The sequence below is a fragment of the Podarcis filfolensis genome (genome assembly GCF_964270895.1).
Source record: "Podarcis filfolensis genome assembly, chromosome: 4".
NCBI lineage: Eukaryota > Metazoa > Chordata > Lepidosauria > Squamata > Lacertidae > Podarcis > Podarcis filfolensis.
Window position 1 is genome coordinate 103,162,432 of NC_139607.1, and position 22,563 is coordinate 103,184,994.

The 22,563-nt window shown below is 44.6% G+C and overlaps 1 protein-coding gene across 3 annotated transcripts; it reads right to left on the minus strand.

Annotated features, from left to right (window-relative positions):
- Window positions 1-6,314: 6,314 nt before the first annotated feature.
- LOC310760715 (uncharacterized protein) lies at window positions 6,315-17,040 on the minus strand. 3 transcript variants are annotated; one of them, XM_083609780.1, is made up of 7 exons: window positions 16,982-17,040; window positions 16,751-16,795; window positions 11,124-11,631; window positions 10,851-10,932; window positions 10,477-10,559; window positions 9,029-9,155; window positions 6,315-8,121 (listed from the first exon to the last, which is right to left on the minus strand). In XM_083609780.1, the coding sequence occupies exons 3-7, from the start codon at window positions 11,538-11,540 to the stop codon at window positions 6,515-6,517; spliced, it is 2,316 nt and encodes a 771-aa protein (XP_083465906.1). In that variant the 5' UTR covers window positions 11,541-11,631; window positions 16,751-16,795; window positions 16,982-17,040; the 3' UTR covers window positions 6,315-6,514. The 3 variants fall into 3 exon arrangements, with proteins under 3 accessions (XP_083465906.1, XP_083465904.1, XP_083465905.1); XM_083609778.1 differs by having other exon boundaries at window positions 11,124-11,621; window positions 16,982-17,038; XM_083609779.1 differs by lacking the exon at window positions 16,751-16,795 and having other exon boundaries at window positions 11,124-11,621; window positions 16,982-17,038.
- Between the last annotated feature and the right edge of the window lie 5,523 nt (window positions 17,041-22,563).

Consider the following 22,563-nt stretch of genomic DNA (forward strand, 5'->3'; position numbering starts at 1 on the left):
CTAAACTGGACATAGCAAAGCTACCTTTTGGATTGGACTGCCCAGCGAAAGGGATACCAACACCACCGACAGAGCAAGAGCAAGCACTGGGCGCAGCTGGAGGAGACTTAAAGTAACTACATCATGGCACTGCAAATATTAAGCTGGAATGTTAATGGGATGAACTCCCCTGAGAAAAGACGAAGAGTCTTTCATGTATTAAAAAAAGAACAATTGGACTTGATTTGTTTACAAGAAACACCTGTGATAAGGCCACACAGGAAAATATTGGCAAATAAAAGATTGGGGCATGAATTTATTTCATCAGACAAAGTTAAAAAAAAGAGGAGTAGTACTTTACGCAAAGGAGGGCCTATCACCGAAATTTCTTTTTAAAGATGACCAAGGAAGATTTGTAGCAATTGAAATCCAATCGCAAGGAGAGAAATTTTTGATATTAGGCATTTATGCACCAAATGAGGGAAAATCAGAATTTTTTAAGAAGTTACATGAGACTCTGATGGACTATATGGACTATTATATGATTTTGATGGGGGATATGAATGGAGTGGTGTCTACAAATATGGATAAAGCACAGAGACAGGTAGCTACTAAGGATGGTAGATTGCCAAAGACTTTATTGGATATGACTGACAATATGGACTTAGTTGATATTTGGAGAATTAAAAACCCTTTGGGAAGAGAGGGAACCTTCTTCTCTGAGGCCAAAATGGCATGGACAAGAATTGACCAAATTTGGGTAACTAGAGGGCCGGCCCCAAAGACTAGAAAGGTGGAAATATGCCCTAAAATGTGCTCCGACCATAATGCTGTAAAGATGGAATTGAAACTAACACCAACTGGTTCCTTCAGATGGAGGATGAATGACACATTGTTTAGGAATGAAGAAGTGACTAAGAAGGCCCAAAAAACTCTGAGAGACTATTTTGAGATAAATATGAATACCACTGTAAAAAAAAGAGTAATTTGGGACGCAAGTGAAGCGGTTATGAGAGGATTTTTGATACAACAGAATGCGATTCAAAAGAGAGTTCAAAATGAGAAAAAAGATAAGATTTTGGAGAAAATAAAGGAAGGAGAGAAGAAACTGAGAGCGAAACCAAAGTCGCAGGAGATTCTGAAAGAGATAAAGTTACATCAAGTACAATATATGAAAATGATAAACCAGGAAATTTAAACAGATGAATTAAACAGAAAATTAAACAGATGAGACAAAAGACATTTGAATCGGCAAACAAATGTGGAAAACTGCTGGCTTGGCAAATAAAAAAAGACAGAAACTTAACACTATTACAAATTTGGAAGTAGAAGGGAAAAATATACAGAATCCAGTGGAGATTAGAAAGTGTTTTCAGAGGTATTTTAAACAACTATATACACAGGAAACCCAGAAACAAATGGACATTGATTGTTTTTTGAAAACAAATGGATTACAAAAAATCTCTCAAGAAAATAAGCTAATGTTGAACTATAAAATAACGGAGCAAGAGATAGAAGGGGCCATCCAGAATATGCAATTGGGTAAATCCCCAGGACCGGATGGCTTGACTTCAAGATACTACAGATCTTTGAAAGAATGGATAATACAGCCTTTAAAGGAAGTGTGTAATGGAATATTGGAAGGGAAAAGGGCACCAGAGTCGTGGAAGGAAGCTTATATCACACTTATACCGAAAACAGAGTCTGAGAAGACACAGCTTAAGAATTACCGCCCCATATCTTTGCTTAATGTGGATTATAAAATTTTTGCAGACATTTTGGCTAAAAGATTAAAAAAGGTATTAGTAGAAGAAATCCATAAAGACCAAGCTGGTTTTCTCCCGGGCAGACACTTGTCTGATAACACGAGGAACATAATTAACATTTTAGAAAAGTTACAAGTGAATATCAATACTAAAGCAGTCTTGATATTTGTGGATGCGGAGAAAGCCTTTGACAATATTTCTTGGAGCTTTATGAAGAAAAATTTACAGGGGATGGGGGTTGGCCAAGGTTTTGAAAACGGTATAGGTGCAATTTACTCAGAACAAAAGGCAAAATTAATTGTGAACAATGTAGTGACGGAAGAATTTAAGATAGAGAAAGGAACACGACAAGGTTGCCCAATCTCTCCATTGTTATTTATATCGGTCCTGGAGGTTCTTTTAAACATGATTAGAAGGGACCAAACAGTTAAAGGTATACAAGTTGGAGCCAAACAGTATAAACTGAAAGCATTTGCCGATGATTTGGTATTGACATTACAGGAGCCAGAATCTAGTACTAAAAGAGTATTGGAACTGATTCAAGAATTTGGTCAGGTGGCGGGTTTTAAGTTGAATAAGATGAAAACTAAAGTCTTAAGAGAAAAATTTAACAGTGATGGAGAGAGAAAGGTTTCAGAAGGAGACAGGACTAACACTGGTTAAGAAAGTGAAATACCTAGGGGTTAATATGACTGCCAAGAATGTGAATCTGTTTAAGGATAATTATGAAAAATGTTGGATGGAAGTGAAAAAGGATTTAGAAATATGGTCAAACCTGAAGTTATCATTGTTAGGCCGAATTGCTGCGATAAAGATGAATTGTCAAGGATGTTGTTTTTGTTTCAAACATTGCAAATTTTGGATAAAATGGAGTGTTTCAAGAAGTGGCAGAGAGATATTTCTAGATTTGTCTGGCAGGGCAAGAAGCCTCAAATAAAATTTAAGATATTAACTGACGCTAATGAAAGAGGTGGATTTGCCCTGCCAGACTTAAAACTTTATTATGAATCAGCCGCTTTTTGCTGGCTGAGAGAATGCATGCTTCTTGAGAACACTGATGTGTTGAATTTAGAAGGTTTTAACAACATTTTTGGGTGGCATGCATATTTGTGGTATGATAAAGTTAAAGCACATAAAGCGTTTAAAAACCATATTGTCAGAAAAGCACTGTTTAATGTTTGGACAAGATATAAGGATCTGCTTGAAAATAAAACCACAAGGTGGCTGTCACCAATGGAAGCGAAGGCTCAGAAAAAGCTCAATATGGAGGTCAAATGGCCGAAATATTGGGAAATTTTGGAACAAGATGGAGATAGACTGAAATTGCAGAGTTTTGAGAAACTAAAGAACAAAGTGTGAGACTGGCTTCATTATTATCAGATAATGGAGGCATATACTTTGGATAAAAAAATTGGCTTCCAGGTGGAAAAATCAAAATTGGAAACAGAACTGTTAGATTCCAAAACTAAGAATTTGTCAAGAATGTATAACTTGCTGTTGAAATGGAATACTCAGGATGAAACGGTGAAATCTGCTATGATTAAATGGGCACAAGATGTTGGATATAATATTATGATGGCTGACTGGGAACAGTTATGGACCACAGGTATGAAGTTCACGGCATGCAATGCCTTAAGAGAGAATGTAATGAAAATGATATACAGGTGGTACATGACACCAGTCAAGCTTGCAAAAATTTATCATCTGCCCGATAATAAATGTTGGAAATGTAAAGAGACTGAAGGTACATTCTTTCACCTTTGGTGGACATGCCCAAGGATTAAGGCTTTCTGGGAGACGATCTATAATGAAATGAAAAAGGTATTTAAATATACCTTTCTGAAGAAACCAAAGGCCTTTCTCCTGGGCATGGTCGGCCAATTGGTGTCAAAGAAGGGTAGAACTTTCTTTATGTATGCTACAACAGCAGCAAGAATACTTATTGCAAAGTATTGGAAGACACAAGATCTACCCACCCTGGAAGAATGGCAGATAATAATAATATAATAATAATAATTTATTATTTATACCGCGCCCATCGGGCTGGGCCTCCCCAGCCACTCTGGGCGGCTTCCATAGAAACCAAAAATACAGTAAAATTATCACACGTTAAAAACTTCCCTGAACAGGGCTGCCTTAAGATGTCTTCTGAATGTCAGGTAGTTGTTTATCGCTTTGACGTCTGCTGGAAGGGCGTTCCACAGGGCGGGTGCCACTACCGAGAAGGCCCTCTGCCTGCTTCCCTGTAGCTTTGCTTCTCGCAATGAGGGAACCGCCAGAAGGTCCTCGGCGCTGGACCTCAGCATCCGGGCAGAATGATGGGGGTGGAGACGCTCCTTCAGGTATACTGGACCGAGGCCGTTTAGGGCTTTAAAAGTCAGCACCAACACTTTGAATTGTGCTTGGAAATGTACTGGGAGCCAATGTAGGTCTTTCAAGACCGGTGTTATATGGTCTCGGCAGCCGCCCCCAGTCACCAGTCTAGCTGCTGCATTCTGGATTAGTTGTAGTTTCTGAGTCACCTTCAAAGGTAGCCCCACGTAGAGTGCATTGCAGTAGTCCAAGCGGGAGATAACCAGAGCATGCACCACTCTGTCGAGACAGTCCGCAGGCAGATAGGGTCTCAGCCTACGTACCAGATGGAGCTGGTAAACAGCTGCCCTGGACACAGATTTGACCTGTGCCTCCATGGACAGCTGTGAGTCCAAAATGACTCCCAGGCTCTGCACCTGGTCCTTCAGGGGCACAGTTACCCCATTCTGGACCAGGGAATCCTCCACACCTGCCCGCCTCCTGTCCCCAAAAAACAGTACTTCTGTCTTGTCAGGATTCAACCTCAATCTGTTAGCCGCCATCCATCCTCCAACCGCCTCCAGACACTCACACAGGACCTTCACTGCCTTTGAATTAAAAGAGAGGTAGAGCTGGGTATCATCCGCATACTGATGAACACCCAGTCCAAACCTCCTGATGATCTCTCCCAGCGGCTGCGTGTAAATGTTGAAAAGCATGGGGGAGAGGATGGAACCCTGAGGCACCCCACAAGTGAGAGCCCAGGGGTCTGAACACTCATCCCCCACCACCACTTTCTAAACACGACCCAGGAAGGAGCGGAACCACTGTATAACAGTGCCCCCAGCTCCCAGCCCCTCAAGACGGTCCAGAAGGAAGTTATGGTCGATGGTATCAAACGCCGCTGAGAGATCCAGCAGAACTAGGAAACAGTTCTCACCTTTGTCCCTAGCCCGCCGGAGATCATCAACCAGCGCGACCAAGACAGTTTCAGTCCCATGATGAGGCCTGAATCCCGACTGGAAGGGATCCAAATGGTCCGCTTCTTCCAGGCGTGCCTGGAGTTGTTCAGAAACCACTCGCTCAACCACCTTGCCCAAGAATGGAGGATTTGAGACTGGGCGATAGTTGGCCGTGGCCGCATCTAAAGATGGGTCCGGGAAGGCTCCCTCACGGAGGGAAGCATTCACCACCCCATGAAGCCCATCGCCCAGTCCTTCCCGGCTAGTTTTTATAAGCCAGGATGGACAAGGATCAAGGAGACAAGTGGTTGGTTTCACTCGTCCAAGCAGCCTGTCCACATCCTTGGGGGTAACAGATTGGAATTGATCCCACACAACTTGACAAGACAGGACTGTAGCACTCTCCCGACCGGGCCCTGCTCCCACGGTGGAGTCTACGTCTTCTCGAATCGGAGCAACTTTGTCTGCAAAAAACTTTGCAAAATCATTGCAGGTCATGTGGCCTGTACTGGGCCCTAATGGAGCAGGTGGTTCTGCTAAATTGTGAACCACCTGAAAGAGTCTCCTGCTGCTGTTTTCCGCAGATGTAATAGAGGCAGTGAAGAAAGTCTTCTTCGCCGTCGCTATCACCACTTGGTAGGCTCAACATTGAGCTCTAACCCGTGTCTGGTCAGCTTCAGAATGGGTTATCCGCCACCGGCACTCTAGCCGTCTCAGCGATTGTTTCATCACCCTCAGCTCCGAAGAAAACCATGGGGCTGTCCGGGCTCCATGCAATCGGAGAGGGCGCTTCGGAGCCAAACAGTCAATAGCCCTGGTTAACTCCACATTTCAGCGGGCCACCAAGAATCAGCTGAAAGGCCATCAACATGGGATGAAACATCCCCTACCGCTCTCTGCAAACCATTTTGATCCATTAAGGGGCTGACCATCTGAATCGGTCCCACCTCCCTGAAGAGGGGAAGGTTCGCGGAGAAGTCCAGTTGCACCAGGAAGTGATCTGACCATGGCAATTCTTTAGTTTCGCTTTTACTTAGTGTCAGATCACCAACATCCATAGAGGTGAACACCAGGTTGTGTCGGCGTGGATGTTAAAATCCCCTAGGACAACCAAACTAGGTGTCTCCAGGAAAACATCCGCCACGACCTGGAGCAGCTCGGACAGGGAATCCTTGGTGCAGTGGGGAGGTCGGTACGCCAAAAGGAATCCTGTACTGCCCCTATTGCCCAACTTCCAGAACATGCACTCGGAAAACTGGGTCTTCCCAATAGGACGCCTGCTCCACAGGGTAGGACACAAACCAATGCCTTCAAGTTTTGTTTTTTTTAAAAAAAGACTGACTAAACATGCGGAAGAACTTTTTGACAGCAAGAGCTGTTAGTGGATTGGACTCCCTTGGGAGTGCTGGAATTTCCATTCTTCGAGGTTTTCAAATGAAGTTGGATGGTCATGTGTCATGGATGCTTTACTTGCTATGCCTGCATCACAAGGGGTGAAATAGATTGCACCAGGGATCACTTCAAGCTTGAAAATTCTACAATTCCGTGATTCTCCCCTGTATGAATTCTTTGATGGTTAGTGAGACTGGACTTTTGTTTGAAGCTCTTTCCACATTCCGCACACTGATAGGGTTTCTCCCCTGTATGAATTCTTTGATGGGAAGTGAGATTGAAGCTCATACTGAAGCTCTTTCCACATTCAATGCACTGATAGGGTTTCTCCCCTGTATGAATTCTTTGATGGGAAGTGAGATTGGAGCTCTGACTGAAGCTCGTTCCACATTCCACACATTGATAGGGTTTCTCCCCTGTATGAATTCTTTGATGTTTAGTGAGATCGAAGCTGCTAATGAAGCTCTTTCCACATTCCACAAACTGATAGGGTTTCTCCCTTGTATGAATTATCTGATGGGAGGTGAGATGGGAGCTCATACTGAAGCTCTTTCCACATTCCACACACTGATAGGGTTTCTCCCCTGTATGAATTCTTTGATGGGAAGTGAGATGGGAGCTCATACTGAAGCTCTTTCCACATTCCACACACTGATAGGGTTTCTCCCCTGTATGAATTCTTTGATGGGAAATAAGTTTGGAGCTATCAGTGAAGTTCTTTCCACATTCCACACACTGATAGGGTTTCTCCCCTGTATGAATTCTTTGATGTTTAGTGAGATCGGAGCTTCTACTGAAGCTCCTTCCACATTCCACACACTGATAGGGTTTCTCCCCTGTATGAATTAGCTGATGGGAAGTGAGACTGGAGCTCATACTGAAGCTCTTTCCACATTCCATGCACTGATAGGGTTTCTCCCCTGTATGAATTCTTTGATGGGAAGTGAGATGGGAGCTCATACTGAAGCTCTTTCCACATTCCATGCACTGATAGGGTTTCTCCCCTGTATGAATTCTTTGATGTTTAGTGAGACAGGAGCTGCTACTGAAGCTCTTTCCACATTCCACACACTGATAGGGTTTCTCCCCTGTATGAATTCTTTGATGTTTAGTGAGATCGGCGCTTCTACTGAAGCTCTTTCCACATTCCATGCACCGATAGGGTTTCTCCCCTGTATGAGTTATTTGATGGGAAGTGAGATTGTAGCTCATACTGAAGCTCTTTCCACATTCCATACACTGATAGGGTTTCTCCCCTGTATGAATTCTTTGATGTTTAGTGAGATTGTAGCTCATACTGAAGCTCTTTCCACATTCCACACACTGATAGGGTTTCTCCCCTGTATGAATTCTTTGATGGGAAGTGAGACTTTGGCTGTGACTGAAGCTCTTTCCACATTCCACACACTGATAGGGTTTCTCCCCTGTGTGAATTCTTTGATGTTTAGTGAGATTGGAGCTGCTACTGAAGCTCTTTCCACATTCCACACACTGATAGGGTTTCTCCCCTGTATGAATTCTTTGATGGGAAGTGAGAGAGAAGCTCTGACTGAAGCTCTTTCCACATTCCATGCACCGATAGGGTTTCTTTCCAATGAGATTTTGTTGATGGGATGTGGAATGGGAGCTCTGACTGCAGCTCTTTCCACATTCCAAATTTTTACGTGCCTTCTCCACTCTGCAGATTGTGTTGTGGTCACCTTTGTTCTTCCTTTCCAATTCATCACAATCTGCAATGGAGAGAAAAAGGGATTAGAGTCTCAGGAACAAATGGAGCCCCCCGTTAGGAAATAATGCCCATTAAATTTCTTGTAGAGAAGGCAGTGTTCATTACCTTTGTTATTTGTAATAAACCAATGTATTATTATTGGATTCTAATCGTTGGTTGAAGGTTGCTTTGTTTGAAGTAAGTTACTCATTTTAAAGATTTTGTACTTTTTGTAAAATTTTTGTACTTTTTTCATTGGATTAGATTGTTGTTATTATTACTGTTTCATGTTTATACAGTAGCACCTCGGGTTACGTAACTCTCGGATTATATAAACATCATGCGCAGTGATCCTTGGGTTGCGAAAACCTCGGGATCTGGCCGGATCTCCGGAACGGATCCCATTCGCAACCAGAAATACGACTGTATATGTGTTGGAAGCTTCCCAGATTGGCTGGGGCAACCCAACCAGATGGTCAGGGTATACATAAAAATTATTATTATTACTATTATTATCACTGCTAGTACTACCTGAGATTCAATCAACCTGGCTCTTCTCTGGGGCAGATGTTGTTTGGCCGAGTCATGGCATCCCCTCCATCTCCAAGTGTCAGTCGTCTCTTTGGTCAACCCAAGACTGACAGCAGCAAAAACAAAAACAGAAAACCTGACAGAAGCTACTTATCTTTCTTAACAACTCTGAAGCTGACATTTAAGATGCCTGGGCAGTTCAGATCAGCCCAACTGTGGTAGAAGGAGGCAGAACTGGAGCAAGATTGTTCACAGAAAAAACTGTAATCTACTATTTCTTGTGGGGGTGTTAGGTTCCCAGGTGTTGTAGGGGGCGCTGTGAAAATATATGAGGTTTGTCACATAGATGTATTTTTTGAATTTCCTGGCAGCTAGGACGATCCCACAGGGAGCCTTACCAAGAGAGGCCACGATCCCCCAATTCTCCTCCATGACGTCCTTATGCAGAGCTCTCTGGTCAGGATCCAGCAACGCCCACTCCTCGTCCGTGAAACGAACAGCGACATCTTCAAAGCACACTGGACCCTAAAAGAAAAAGGGAAATGTCCTCCTCTGAGACAGCAGAAATATGATCTGCTACACAATGCTCTGTTATTTCCTTCCTGTTAATTGCCGTGTTATTTCAATAGGATTGCTTTGCTGCACATTTTTATTATGGGTACCTATTTTAATGCTTTAATTGAATTCTTTTATTCTGCATTTTAACTATGGGTATTCGTCTTTTTGCAAATAGGTGGTACTCCAGCTTATGTTTACGTTTTTCTGCCTTCGCAAGCATTCCAGTTTCCCCGATGAAAGGATCCACTTTCTCCTCTCCTCATGAGTTGTTCTGGGGAGTTTCCCTTCCAATGCCCTAGAGCCAAATTCAAGGGGTTCATGGGGGCATGGAGAGGGGGAGGAATGGGGGGCAGGCCCCATTTTGCAGCGGATGGGGCTGGCTAGGTGAATCCTGGACATTATTTGTTCTCGTCTGTCCGCTGCTTAGAAGCCTATTTTAGCATTCATTCATGAATACAGAAATACAAGAAGCCTAGTTTGGATGGCCATCTGTCTTGGATTATCGAGCTGAGATTCCTGCAATGCAGGGGGTTGGACTTGATGACTCTTTTTGTCCCTTCAACTCTAGGATTCCATGAAAACTGCAACTACAGATGAATCCTACTGGCAACATTCAGAAGGCTGGTGTCACAGAGTTATCTGGGCAGGAAATCCCACAGTTCACAGCTGGAGTTTACTTTTTATCAGCAAGAGCACGATGTTCACACACTTGGCTGAGTTTCGGGCTTCATGAAAACAGCAGCTCATTCCCTGAGCCTCTTCGTCCACAAAAGCAGTTGCTGAGAGTGAAGGCCCCCGGCTCCCCACAGCTTTCCAAGTCCCCTCCTCTCTGGGGTTTCTGGCAAGCGATTGAACAGTGTGCCAGTGTGCAGCCTGCCTTTACTCCTCCATGTTAGACCTCTCTTAGCTCTGAGAGACAAGCAGGGAGTGTGGATTCTGGCAGAAGGAGAGGGAGCCAACGGTGGCTCCTCCTTCTCCTGACTCACCTCTGCATCTCGATCTTCCTCTCCCACTCGCCTCCTTCTTCTGCCTCTGATTCTGCACTGCATTCTGCCACAGAGTCTCCCAGCTCACTAAGCCCTGTTGCCCCTTCAGCTTCTGACACCTCCTCTTCCCAGGCTTCTCCCTCTGACCGCCAATCCTTCCTCCACCTTCACTCCTTGGGCTCAGAGCCGCCTTCCCTTCCTGGTTCCCCGGCTGCTTCCTCCCACCACTCCTCTGTACCCAACCAGTCCATGACATTGCTCCATCCCTCGGCCTCTGTCCCCACAAGGCAGCTTCCCCTGACCTGATCTGGTTCCACAGCCACTGCTTCCCTTCTGCCCCCATGAAAAGATGGATCAGGAGGTCTTGCCGGCATCATTCTGTCACCTGCAAAAGAAAAAAAGGTAAGCAGAATGCTAGGAGTGCCTGCTTCTCTCACAGGGGAAACAGGACATCTCTAACTACAGATGGGCTTTGAGAAAGCCTTACCTGCTGAGTGCAGTTGAAGGTTTGTGCCCATTTCATGTTAGGTGTGCAGAAGTACATCTCCCCTCCTCTGAACCCTTGTTCCCAACCCCCACCCCTCAAAAAAAAGAACCCAAGATGAAAAGAACCCTCGGATGAGTTGGAAAACCAACAGAACAAGACCAAATGGAGAAAAGCCACCTTCCTCCTTACCCAGTGGCCTCTCTCTGGTGTCCAACGGAGCCCTCTCTGCCTCACAGGAATCCAGGTCCATTTCTGCAAAATGATCCCTTTTCTGAAAGAACAATACGAATTCAAAACAGTAAATGAAAGGTGAGAAATATTAGAAAGAGAACGAAAGACAGATACTTTGAGGGTGTTAGATTTCATTCCCTGAAAACGGATGGGCCACCAGCAGACCATTTTTGGATATTCTCCATCCTGTTTGGAGCCCCTTGGGAGTATCCAGAGGAAAGTCTCTCTCACCTGTTTTCTCTCTGCCTGCTCTCTCTCCTCTGCCTGACTCAGGAGGAAACCTTCGGCCAGGGCCACCGCCTGGGAACTGGTCTCCGCTCCACATTCCCTCACCCAGCTCTCCATCTCTAGCGGAAGGACAGCCAGGAACTGCTCCAAGATCACCAGGTCCAGCATCTCAGCTTTCGTGTGCCTTTCTGGCTTCAGCCACTGATGATCAAGGTGGTAGAGTCGGCTGCAAACCTCTCGAGGTCCTTTGGCCTCCTGGCAGCAGAACTGCCTCAACTGCCAGCTCCGCCCCACTGAGGGGAGGGTGTCCTCCTCACCCAGGATCTTCTGCACAGAGTTTTCCAAGAATCTCCCACTGCTCCCAGTTTGGATGACATGGCCTCTTCCTGCTCTAGGGCCAGCTGTGGCTCGCTCAGCCATCTGCGGTCTCAGGAAGCCTCTGAGAGATCGGAAGGAACCCTTTGGTCTTCTGCCAAGTACTGTCCGTCTTAATGAAAAGCTCTAGCAAATCCTACAAAGCAAATACATTGTTCTGTTACAAAAGCTGTACAGTATCAGGAGAAGAAAAAGTTTCCCTGAGCAAGCATGGATGAGTCTTGCTGGGAACCAGGGTAGGATTGCACCACAGCCCAGACTCTGAGCTATCTTTCTAAAAAGGAGGAGGAGGAGATGTAGGCCTCTAGAAGGGAGATTGTGGAAATGTGGAGGCAAGCGAAGAGATTAATGCGAGGCGAATCAGCCTGGTTGCTCCTTCCTTCCAGTCAATGCATGAAATCAGAACTGATTGACAAGGGAGTCATTGGTTCCTAGTGAAAAATGACTACGTGTGTTGAATCTGAATCTCCTTTCTTGTAGCTTGAAGCCATGGGTTGGAATCCTGCGCCCAGGTGACATGGCTTTCCTAAAGGCCGGCCTCACTATACACTGCCTTTGTTGATCTAAAAGCAGCCTTTGATACAGTCTCCAGAACCAGACTCTGAGACAGACTACAGGGGACCTACATAGACAGAGGGCTTCTGCTCTTCATTCAGGCACTGCACGCAAACACGGCTCTTAGAGTCAGGTGTAGCCGCCTAGGACACCTAACGGACCCTATTAAAACCTCTAAAGGAGTCAGGCAAGGGTGCCTATTGGCCCCTCTACTATTCAATTTCTATCTAAATAATTTAGTATCTGCACTCCATGACTCAGAACTCCACCCTCCGAAGCTCGCAAATCGGCATATTTCGGTCCTGCTATATGCCGATGATGCAGTAATTTTATCTAGAACCCCCACTGGACTCAAAAGAGCACTAAGAAAGCTCGCAGCATACTGTGAATTTGAATGTCTCAAAATCAACTATCAAAAGACCAAGATACTCGCTTTGGGGGCAAAACCAAAGCTTAAAAGCTGGGAACTCCAAGGCCATAAATTAGAACACGTCACAAACTATAAGTATCTAGGAATGGTGGTACAGGCCTCAGGAGCCAAGAAACTACACATAAACTCCATCGGGAGTTCAGCGGAAAAACCCGCAAATTGTATCCTTAAATTTTTCAGAGCACAAGGGGGCTTCTTCGTTCCCGCAGCTCGAAAACTATACAAGGCCAAAACTTTGTTGTTGTTTTTTAAATAAATGTTTATTAAACTTTTACAAATCAAAAAGTTCATCATTTCACATAGATCATTCCATTAAATAAAGCCCACAGAAAAAATAAAAAGCAAAAATCTATAACCAAAAAAAAGAAAAAGAGAAAAAAGAAAAATCCACTTTTTTAAAAAAATTCAAAATTCCATGTCCCTCTGTCCTGACCTCCTCACATCTCCCTTTTTTGTGTTCCTCTTTATTCCAATCAAATTCAGCAAGTTCAAACCCTTATTCAAACTATGCTTAAATTATATTTTTCTAATTATTATGTCCCAGATTTTCATTATCTTAGCCCATTCCTCATCTTATATACTATGACATAATTTTATTCTGTTCATAACCCCCTTCTCCTTTTTAACATTCTTCTTTTCATTCACATTTAACCAAATCCCACAAGCCCTGTTGCCTTCACTTCCCACATCATGTTAACACTCCAACATTTTGCAATGTTTTTGTAAATAGTCCTTAAACTTTTTCCAATCCTGTTCCATCAGTTCTTCTCCCTGGTCACGGATTCTGCCAGTCATTTCAGCCATCTCCATGTAGTCAATCACTTGCATCTGCCATTCTTCCACGGTGGGTAGATCTTGTGTCTTCCAATGCTTGGCAAGAAGTATTCTTGCTGCTGTTGTTGCATACATAAAAAATGTTCTGTCTTTCTTTGACACCCGTTGGCCAACTATGCCCAAAAGGAAGGCCTCTGGTTTCTTAGGAAAGGTAAATTTAAATACCTTCTTCAGTTCATTATATATCGTTTCCCAGTAAGCCTTGACCCTTGGGCATGTCCACCAAAGGTGAAAGAATGTTCCCTCAGCTTCTTTACATTTCCAGCACTTGTTGTCAGGCAGGTGATAAATTTTTGCAAGCTTGACTGGGGTCATGTACCACCTGTAAATCATTTTCATAATATTCTCCTTTAAGGCAATGCATGCCGTAAACTTCATACCGGTGGTCCACAACTGCTCCCAGTCAGCAAACATAATGTTATGACCTATGTCCTGCGCCCATTTAATCATCGCTGATTTAACCGTTTCATCCTGTGTGTTCCATTTTAACAGCAAGTTATACATCTTTGACAAAATCTTAGTTTTTGGTTCTAACAGTTCTGTTTCCAATTTTGATTTCTCCACCTGGAAGCCAATTTTTTTGTCCAAATTGTAGGCCTCTCTTATTTGATAATAATGAAGCCAATCTCGCACTTTGTCTTTTAATTTCTCAAAACTCTGCAGTTTCAGTCTGTCACCTTCTTGCTCCAAAATTTCCCAATATTTTGGCCATTTGGCCTCCATATTGAGCTTTTTCTGAGACTTAGCTTCCATAGGTGACAACCATACAAGGCCAAAACTTTGGCACAACTCCTTTATGGTTCCTTTTTGCCCCTGCCTTCCTCGGCTTCCTCCCCCTTTGAGAGGGTTCAATCTGGACTTCTTAGAGCTCTCCTCCAAGTGCCCAGATGTGTCTCAAACGCATGGGTGAGATTGGAAACGGGGATGATGAGAGTGGAGGCTAGCATCTGCCTAACATCAATCTACAAATGGCTGACATTGAATCTGCTTCCCCGAGGGATAGCCCCATTGATTCTCTGCGACCAATTTCAGTCAGGCTGGCAGACTGCAGTTCTGAACACCCTCCAGAAACTGGGTTTTGCCCCTCAAGCCCTTCTAAGTCTGGGGTTGGGCCAGGCCAAAGCTACAGTCAGGCAAAGAATATTAGACACCGAAAGACAACAGGACTGCGCAAGGTGCCCCGACCATAAAATTGGAGAAATCAAGAAATATATAGCCGCACCGGCAGAATATCTCTTCTTTCTCGCATCTAGAAATGCAAGAAGGGCCTTTACACTCGCCAGAAGCTCGGCTCTTCCCTCGCTGGTCCTGGATGGAGCCTTTAGAAAAGTCCCGTATGCTCAGAGACTTTTCACCTGCCCATTGGGAGAGATAGGAAGCCAAAACACTTGTTCTTTAGACGTCCCTTTTACGAAGAGACACGTAGTAAGACCATTGATCCCCTGCTGGTGAGGCTCGCCGACCTCCCGCAAAAGCAAAAATTTGACCTTTTGCTGTTAGGCAAAGATCAGAAGATGACCTGGATGGTCGCCAGATTCTGTGTACAGATCTGTACGCGCAGACCATCTCCCAACTCAAAATAGTCCATCATGAAAATCCCCAAACTCGGTTTCATGTGTGACTCTGAGTCAACTCCCTGGTGTAGTTTATTGGTGTACATTGTTTTTAAATTTGTTGTTGTACATAAATTGCCTGTTTTACTTCTGTGACTGTACTCCTACTGATAGCCTTATTCAAAGAAGCTAGAGTTCTATCTGCTAGATTTCCTTTTTTTTTTAAGATATTTATTTAAGTTTTCAATTTTTTATGCAAACAAAAAACAAACAAACAAATTAAAAAAACATATAGTTCATAATACATACTTTTCAATAACATATTTCTCTGACCTCCTCATACCTCCCCTTCTTGTATTCCATTTCAAATTATTTGTTCAGCAAATCCTTAACTTAAAGCATTACAGCTTATAATAACACCTTGTTTTCTATCCAATCCTTTTTTTTCATATTCCTTTATATCATTACAGCTAGAAACCACTCAATTTCAATCCAGCATCATTCAACATTCCTTAATTTTACAATATTTCTGTAAGTAGTCCTTAAATTTTTTCCAATCTTCTTCTGCCGACTCTTCTCCCTGGTCACGGATTCTGCCAGTCATTTCTGCCAATCCCAATCAGTTTCATCTGCCATTCTTCCAGAGTGGGTAAATCTTGCGTCTTCCAATACTTTGCGATGAGTATTCTTGCTGCTGTTGTAGCATACATAAAAAACGTTCTGTCCTTCTTTGGCACCACTTGGCCGGCCATGCCCAAGAGAAAGGCCTCTGGTTTCTTCAGGAAGGTATATTTAAATACCTTTTTCAATTCATTATATATCATTTCCCAGAAAGCCTTAATCCTAGGGCACGTCCACCAAAGGTGAAAGAATGTACCTTCGGTTTCCTTACATTTCCAACATTTATTATCGGGCAAATGATAGATTTTTGCAAGCTTGACTGGTGTCATGTACCACCTGTATATCATTTTCATAATATTCTCTCTTAAGGCATTACATGCCGTAAACTTAATCCCAGTGGTCCACAACTGTTCCCAGTCAGCAAACATAATATTATGTCCAACGTCTTGTGCCCATTTAATCATTACAGATTTAACCGTCTCATCCTGAGTATTCCATTTCAACAGCAAGTTATACATTTTTGACAAAGTCTTAGTTTTGGGTTCTAACAATTCTGTTTCCAATTTAGATTTTTCCACCTGGAAACCAACTTTCTAATCCAAATTGTAAGCCTCCATTTTCTGGTAATAATGAAGCCAAACTCGCACTTTATCTTTTAATTTCTCAAAACTCTGCAATTTCAGTCTGTCCCCTTCTTGCTCCAAAATTTCCCAGTATTTTGGCCATTTGGCCTCCATGTTAAGTTTTTTCTGGGCCTTAGCCTCCATTGGTGACAACCACCTTGGGGTTTTATTTTCCAATAGATCCTTATATCTAATCCAAACATTAAACAATGCTCTCCTGACAATATGGTTTTTGAAAGCTTTGTGTGCTTTAAGCTTGTCATACCACAAATATGCATGCCATCCAAAAACGTTGTTAAAACCTTCTAGATCCAAAATGTCTGTATTCTCAAGAAGCAGCCAGTCTTTCAACCAGCAGAATGCTGCTGCTAGATTTCTATCTGCTAGATTTCCCAGGGGGCTCTGAATAATTTTTTTTCTGGAAGGGGGGGCAGTAACCTTCTCCTCTCCCCCCCCAAAGATCTAAAGGAAGGAGACAGTTCCTGCCACCTCGCCCCTCCCTGGCAGGACCCCCTGCTCCCGGGGTCTGCCCTCCCCGCAGGAGCCACCCTCCCCTGCTGCAGCCCTGGGACCCCCCCTTCTCCCCACTGCACCCTCGGGGGGGGGGGAGAGAGAGAGAGAGAGAGAGAGGAGACTCACCAGATCCCAGGAGAGGATTGCCCTTCCCAAAGGAGTAAGCAGCGTCTTTATACAAATGCAGAATACACAGTATTGTAGTTGCAAACCTCGTGCGACCTCGCCCCTCCCTGGCAGGACCCCCTGCTCCCAGGGGCTCCCCCCCCCACATGAGCCACCCTCCCCGGCTGCAGCCCTGGGACCCCCCCCCCTTCTCCCCACTGCACCCTCTGGCGGGGGGGAGAGGAGACTCACCAGATCCCCGTGGAAGAGAGCAATGCAGCATTTGCAATAGCAGAAAGCAAACCCCCCCCCCCCCGCTTGCAGGAAGGGGAGGGAGGGGCTTTTCCTCTGGAGGACCTGGCCCCCCTTTACTTCCTGTCCTCTCTAGGAATGCAGCTCGGTTCCCTTTAACCCTTGCAGAGCCGAGTCCACCCTGCTCAGTCCTCTCTGCCTTTTCTCTCCTGCATTGCACAATCCCAGAGATGCTCATTTTGAGGGGACGCTCTTGGCTGGTCTGTGATCCGCTCCCTCCCTTGGCCAGAAACTGGAGGAAGAGGTTGCAGGGAAAAGGGGTTTGCAGGAAGGAAGGAAGCTCATCCTACAATGGGAGGGAGCCCTAAGGGTCATCTATTCCAGCCCCCTGCAAGGCAGGAATCTCAGCCAAAGCATCCACCCTCTGCTTCAAAACCTCCAAGGAAGGAGAGTCCGCCATCTCCCAAGGGATTCTGCTGCTCTTCCCGTCAGAAGAAACTGCTTTCTGGTCCTCTGGGTCCCTTATTCTGGGTGCTCCCCTCTAGGGCAGGAGAAAAGAAGCTGGCTCCCTCTTCCATGGGTCAGCCCTCCAGATATTGAGAGGTGGCTCCCATGTCTTCCATCCAGGCAGATTTTGTCTCCATCTGGGTTTGTTATTACTGGAATGGCTACCTGTCTGGAACTCAGGTATCAGGATGCCAGGGATTATCCCTCAGGCAGAGGGGCTGCTGAGTAGCTGAGCTCACAGGTCTATAGGAATTTCTGAAGTTTTCCCAGTGAGCCAGTACATAGATGCATTTATCAGTGAATTATTACATTTGGTATTGTGCAGCAGAGGCCCTTTGACCAGAAGGGAAGAAACTGATGACGTGTTTTGTGGGGACAAGTCACAAAAGTCACAAAATGATGGTTCTGATTTTGGTAGTGGGCTGCATGTGCATGATATCTGCTGCAGGGGCAACCCCCCCCCCAAAAAAAACTATACATAAATTTTGCCTTCCAGTGTCCGGCTATACCTCTTGGCTCGTCCTCCAAACTTTGCTGGGGGGCTGTGTTCCCCCTCCCAAAGCAGGGACACACTCTTAGCACCCGAAAGCTGTACCACCTCATTGCTGCTGCCGGGGGTGTGAGGGTTTATATAGTGGCAGGTGATGCCCTTTTGAAATATTTGGCCAATTAAGTGAGGGAGGGAATCCCTCAAGGGACGGAGCAGCAGCTGATTTGCTACCTGTGCAATGACACCCTCCTCTCAGCTGAGCAGGTGCCCTGGGGGGACCTCAGAGGGGAGGTCTGGTGGCAGGAATCTGAGCATCCTGGACCCTGCCCCTATGGTTCCCCTTGCCCTCCACCAAACACCCATTGAGTGTAACAAAAGAGATTGCTGGAGGCAGGGGTGGGACCTGTTGGCCCTGAATATCTGGATTGGCTAAGCAGATGAAATGGGTAGAAGCATCTCAGCCAGTGGGAAAGGCAGCCATATGGACTATGGCAGGCATAGGCAAACTAAGCCCTCCAGATGTTTTGCGACTACAATTCCCTTCATCCCTGACCACTGGTCCTGTTAGCTAGGGATGATGGGAGTTGTAGTCCCAAAACATGCGGGGGGCCGAGTTTGGGGATGCCTGCACTATGGGTTGTGGACTCTCCATCTTTGGAGGTCTTCACATACCTGTCAACTGTCCTGCTTTGAGTGGGATGTCCTGCAATTCCAGAAGCCACCCTGGCTTCTGATTGGCTCCCAGGATGGCCTGTTTTGGCTCCCGTGAAACTGTGGCCCCAAAAGACGCCCATTTTGGGGGGTCCTTGCTCTCGCGTGAGTTACGTGACTCATTCAGGAGCGTGGCCCGAGAAGTCGCAGGTCCCAATTTCCCTCTGCAACATGTTGGAGGGTAGGCAGAGTTTGGGAGGACAACTCTATTCATATTCTATGGCTGTGGGTGACAGGAGAAAGAGTGGAGGATGTCAGAATCTTCAGAGGGCCAGCAGAGGAGCCTCCCTTGGATGAATCACCACAGCCCCCTAGTGGCCTTAAAAGCAGGTGAGCAGTGAGTCTCCCTCAGGTTTTAGAAGGAGTGCTGCATTACTAGGCTGTCTCACAGGATGCTTTTTATTATGTTTTTATCATTGTTGTTCTGTATTGTCCTTTTAATGTTGTACACCGCCCTGGTATATTCTGATAAAGGGGGGTATATAAATTGAATAAATACTACTACTGCTACTACTGCTCCTACTACTACTACTACTTCCCCAGCACCATAAGTTCCTTGTTTGATGATGATTTTATGTTATAAAGGGCTCTGAGTTCCGCCTTCTGGAGTGCCAAGTCCTTTTGAGAGAACTGCTGTAGAGCTGAGATGAAGGCGGAGAGACCATTTCCTCTCCACCCAGCAGAGGTGTGGAACTCCAGGAAGACACAACCTGAAAGACAGTGCGCTATTTTATTAATTTTTTTAATAACTCCTGCTTATGTTATATGATGTTATGATGTATTGTAATTTTCATAAAATGTATACATTGCTTGATTGTAAAAACACACAAACACACTCTTTCATCCCCCATTCTAACAGAATACCGTATGTGCCTTTCAGCAGTTGGAATCTAAGTCTCTCTTGTATTTGTCAAAGGACTCTCTGAAATTCTGATGTTACCCTGTATCTCCTTTTGGTGTATGTAAAGGAAATGCCCTCTGGGAATTCCCATTTATATATAATGTCAGCTCTTCTGAGTGCTATTGTTAAATATCTATATTTGGTTCTTCTAAGTCTCAATTTCAGTGGAATCTCTCTAAAGATATCTACTTTCTGTCTGGCAACCACATGATTTTTTTCAAAAACTGTTCTGAAGGATTGCGTCCTTCACTCTTTTTGTTACTAGTGTTAATAAAACATCTCCTAACTGCCTCCGTTCACAATTTTCACACGATCTAATTCTGAAACAGCTCTCTGAAAGCCCATCCAACCAATCTTTGCTTTCTCCCAGCCATTCTGAAATTGTCTGTGTCACATATGTCTCCAAATTTGGCTCTGAATCGGATTCTGGAAGGCCACTGTCAGGTAGACGTTAACTTATTACTTCATCTAAATGTCACAGGATTAAACAAGGTACTACAGTGGTACCTTGTGTTACAAATGCTTCAGGTTACATACGCTTCAGGCTACAGACTCCGCTACACCAGAAATAGTACCTCGAGTTAAGAACTTTGCTTCAGGAAGAGAACAGAAATCATGCTCCAGCGGCCCCATTTGCTAAAGTGGTGCTTCAGGTTAAGAACAGTTTCCGGTTAAGAACAGACCTCCAGAACAAATTAAGTACTTAACCCGAGGTACCACTGTACAGACACAGCTTCTCTTAAACTCCCTCCTCTCATAATCAGTTGTTACACTTCAGGTATCCAGAATAAATGCTAAAAGGCTCAACTCTGTTTCTGCTGCTTCTCTCTCATTCCCTTCCTTAGTTATGACAGGACAGCCCAGCTTCCTTCATGGCTTTATACTTTGGTCCGTGAGCGAGGGGCCACTTTTCCTCGGTTCCCCTCTCTCTTAGCAGTCCCACTCCCGAGGTATTTTCCTTTGTATGCCAGACCCAGGGGATCCTCTGAGTCCTTTCTACTGACTCAGAAATCTCCTTTTCCTAGAAAATCTCTCCCTTCCCGAATGGAAGGAGACCCCAGAAGAAGAGTCTTCCCACAGCTTCTCCCTCCAGATTAACTCCCGTCTGAAGACTCTCTCCAGACCCTCAACATGGACTTCCTATCTCAGCTACGACTGTTAATAGAGGATGAGCTGCCTCACTTCATGAAATTAAAACCTCGCTCCTTCAAAGTATTAGAGTTCAAAGACTGTGATAAAAATGAAAGAAGACCAAAGGGAGAACAATATCGTGGTTCTCAAATGATGGATAACATAGGTTACTACAGGAGTAAGAAAATAAAATGATAATTATTATTATTATTTATTAGTTATACCCCGCCCACCTGGCTGGGCTTCCCCAGCCACTCTGGGCGGCTTCCAATAAAATATTAAAATACTAACACATCAAACATTAAAAGCTTCCCTAAACAGGGCTGCCTTCAGATGTCTTCTAAAAGTCTGGTAGTTGTTGTTCTCTTTGACATCTGGTGGGAGGGCGTTCCACAGGGAGGGCGCCACTACTGAGAAGGCCCTCTGGCTGGTTCCCTGTAACTTAGCTTCTCACAGTGAGGTAACCTCCAGAAGGCCCTCGGTGCTGGACCTCAGTATCTGGGTAGAACTTCAAAGGTATCCCATTGTAGAGCGCATTGCTGTAGTCCAAGCGGGAGATAAGCAGAGCATGCACCAATCTGGCGAGGCAGTCCGCAGGCAGATAGGGTCTCAGCCTGCGTACCAGTTGGAGCTGGTAAACAGCTGCCCTGGACACAGATTTGACCTGTGCATTCATGGACAGCTGTGAGTCCAAAATGACTCCCAGGCTGAACACAGCCCAGGGGGAAGGAGCGGAACCACTGTATGACAGTGCCCCCAGCTTCCAGCCCCTCAAGATGGTCCAGAAGGATGTTATGGTCGATGGTATCAAACGCCACTGAGAGATCCAGCAGAACTAGGAAACAGCTCTCACCTTTGTCCATAGCCCGCCAGAGATCATCAACCAGTGCGACCAAGGCAGTTTCAAGTCCCATGCTGAGACCTGAATCCCGTCTGGAAGGGATCCAAATGGTTCGCTTCCTCCAGGCGTGCCTGGAGTTGTTCAGCAACCATTCGCTCAATCACCTTGCCCAAGAATGGAGGATTTGAGACTGGGCGATAGTTTTTTTTATATATATAAATTTTTATTAAGGTTTTTACAGTATTACAAAATGAAAACGAAAAAAACAAAAACAAAATAAAAATAGTTAAAAACAATTCAATCTTTTCATCACTTATTTTTCATTTACTTGTTTCCCGGACCTCCTCATACCTCCCTTTTTTGTATTCCAGTTCAATTTATTTAGTTCCGCAATTCCTTTCCCACTTTATTTTATCCTGATCTTTTTAATCTTAAATCATTATAGCATTAAATTTTTACCTATTAAAAAACCATTTTTTCATATTCTTTTATACCATTACAGCTAGAAAGCACTTAATTTCACTCCAACATCATTCTAGCATTCATTAATTTTGCAATATTTCTGTAAATAGTCTTAAAATTTCTTCTAGTCTTCTTCCACCGACTCTTCTCCCTGGTCTCGGATTCTGCCAGTCATTCCCGCCAATTCCATGTAGTCCATCACCTTCATCTGCCATTCTTCCAGAGTGGGTATGTCTTGTGTCTTCCAATACTTTGCAATAAGTATTCTTGCTGCTGTTGTAGTGTACATAAAGAATGTTCTATCCTTCTTTGACACCGATTGGCCGACTATGCCCAGGAGAAAGGCCTCTGGTTTCTTCAAGAAGGTATATTTAAATACCTTTTTCAATTCATTATAAATCGTCTCCCAGAAAGCCTTAATCCTTGGGCACGTCCACCAAAGGTGAAAGAATGTACCTTCAGTTTCTTTACATTTCCAACATTTATTATCGGGCAAGTGATAAATTTTCGCAAGCTTGACTGGTGTCATGTACCACCTG

Coding starts and splice junctions, on each gene's coding strand:
- LOC310760715 (XM_083609780.1), bottom strand. CDS start 11,540: ATGGCTGAGCGAGCCACAGCTGGCCCTAGAGCAGGAAGAGGCCATGTC. Junction 10,933..11,123: donor AGCAGGCAGAGAGAAAACAG/GTGAGAGAGACT, acceptor TTGTTCTTTCAG/AAAAGGGATCATTTTGCAGA. Junction 8,122..9,028: donor GGGGATCGTGGCCTCTCTTG/GTAAGGCTCCCT, acceptor TCTCCATTGCAG/ATTGTGATGAATTGGAAAGG.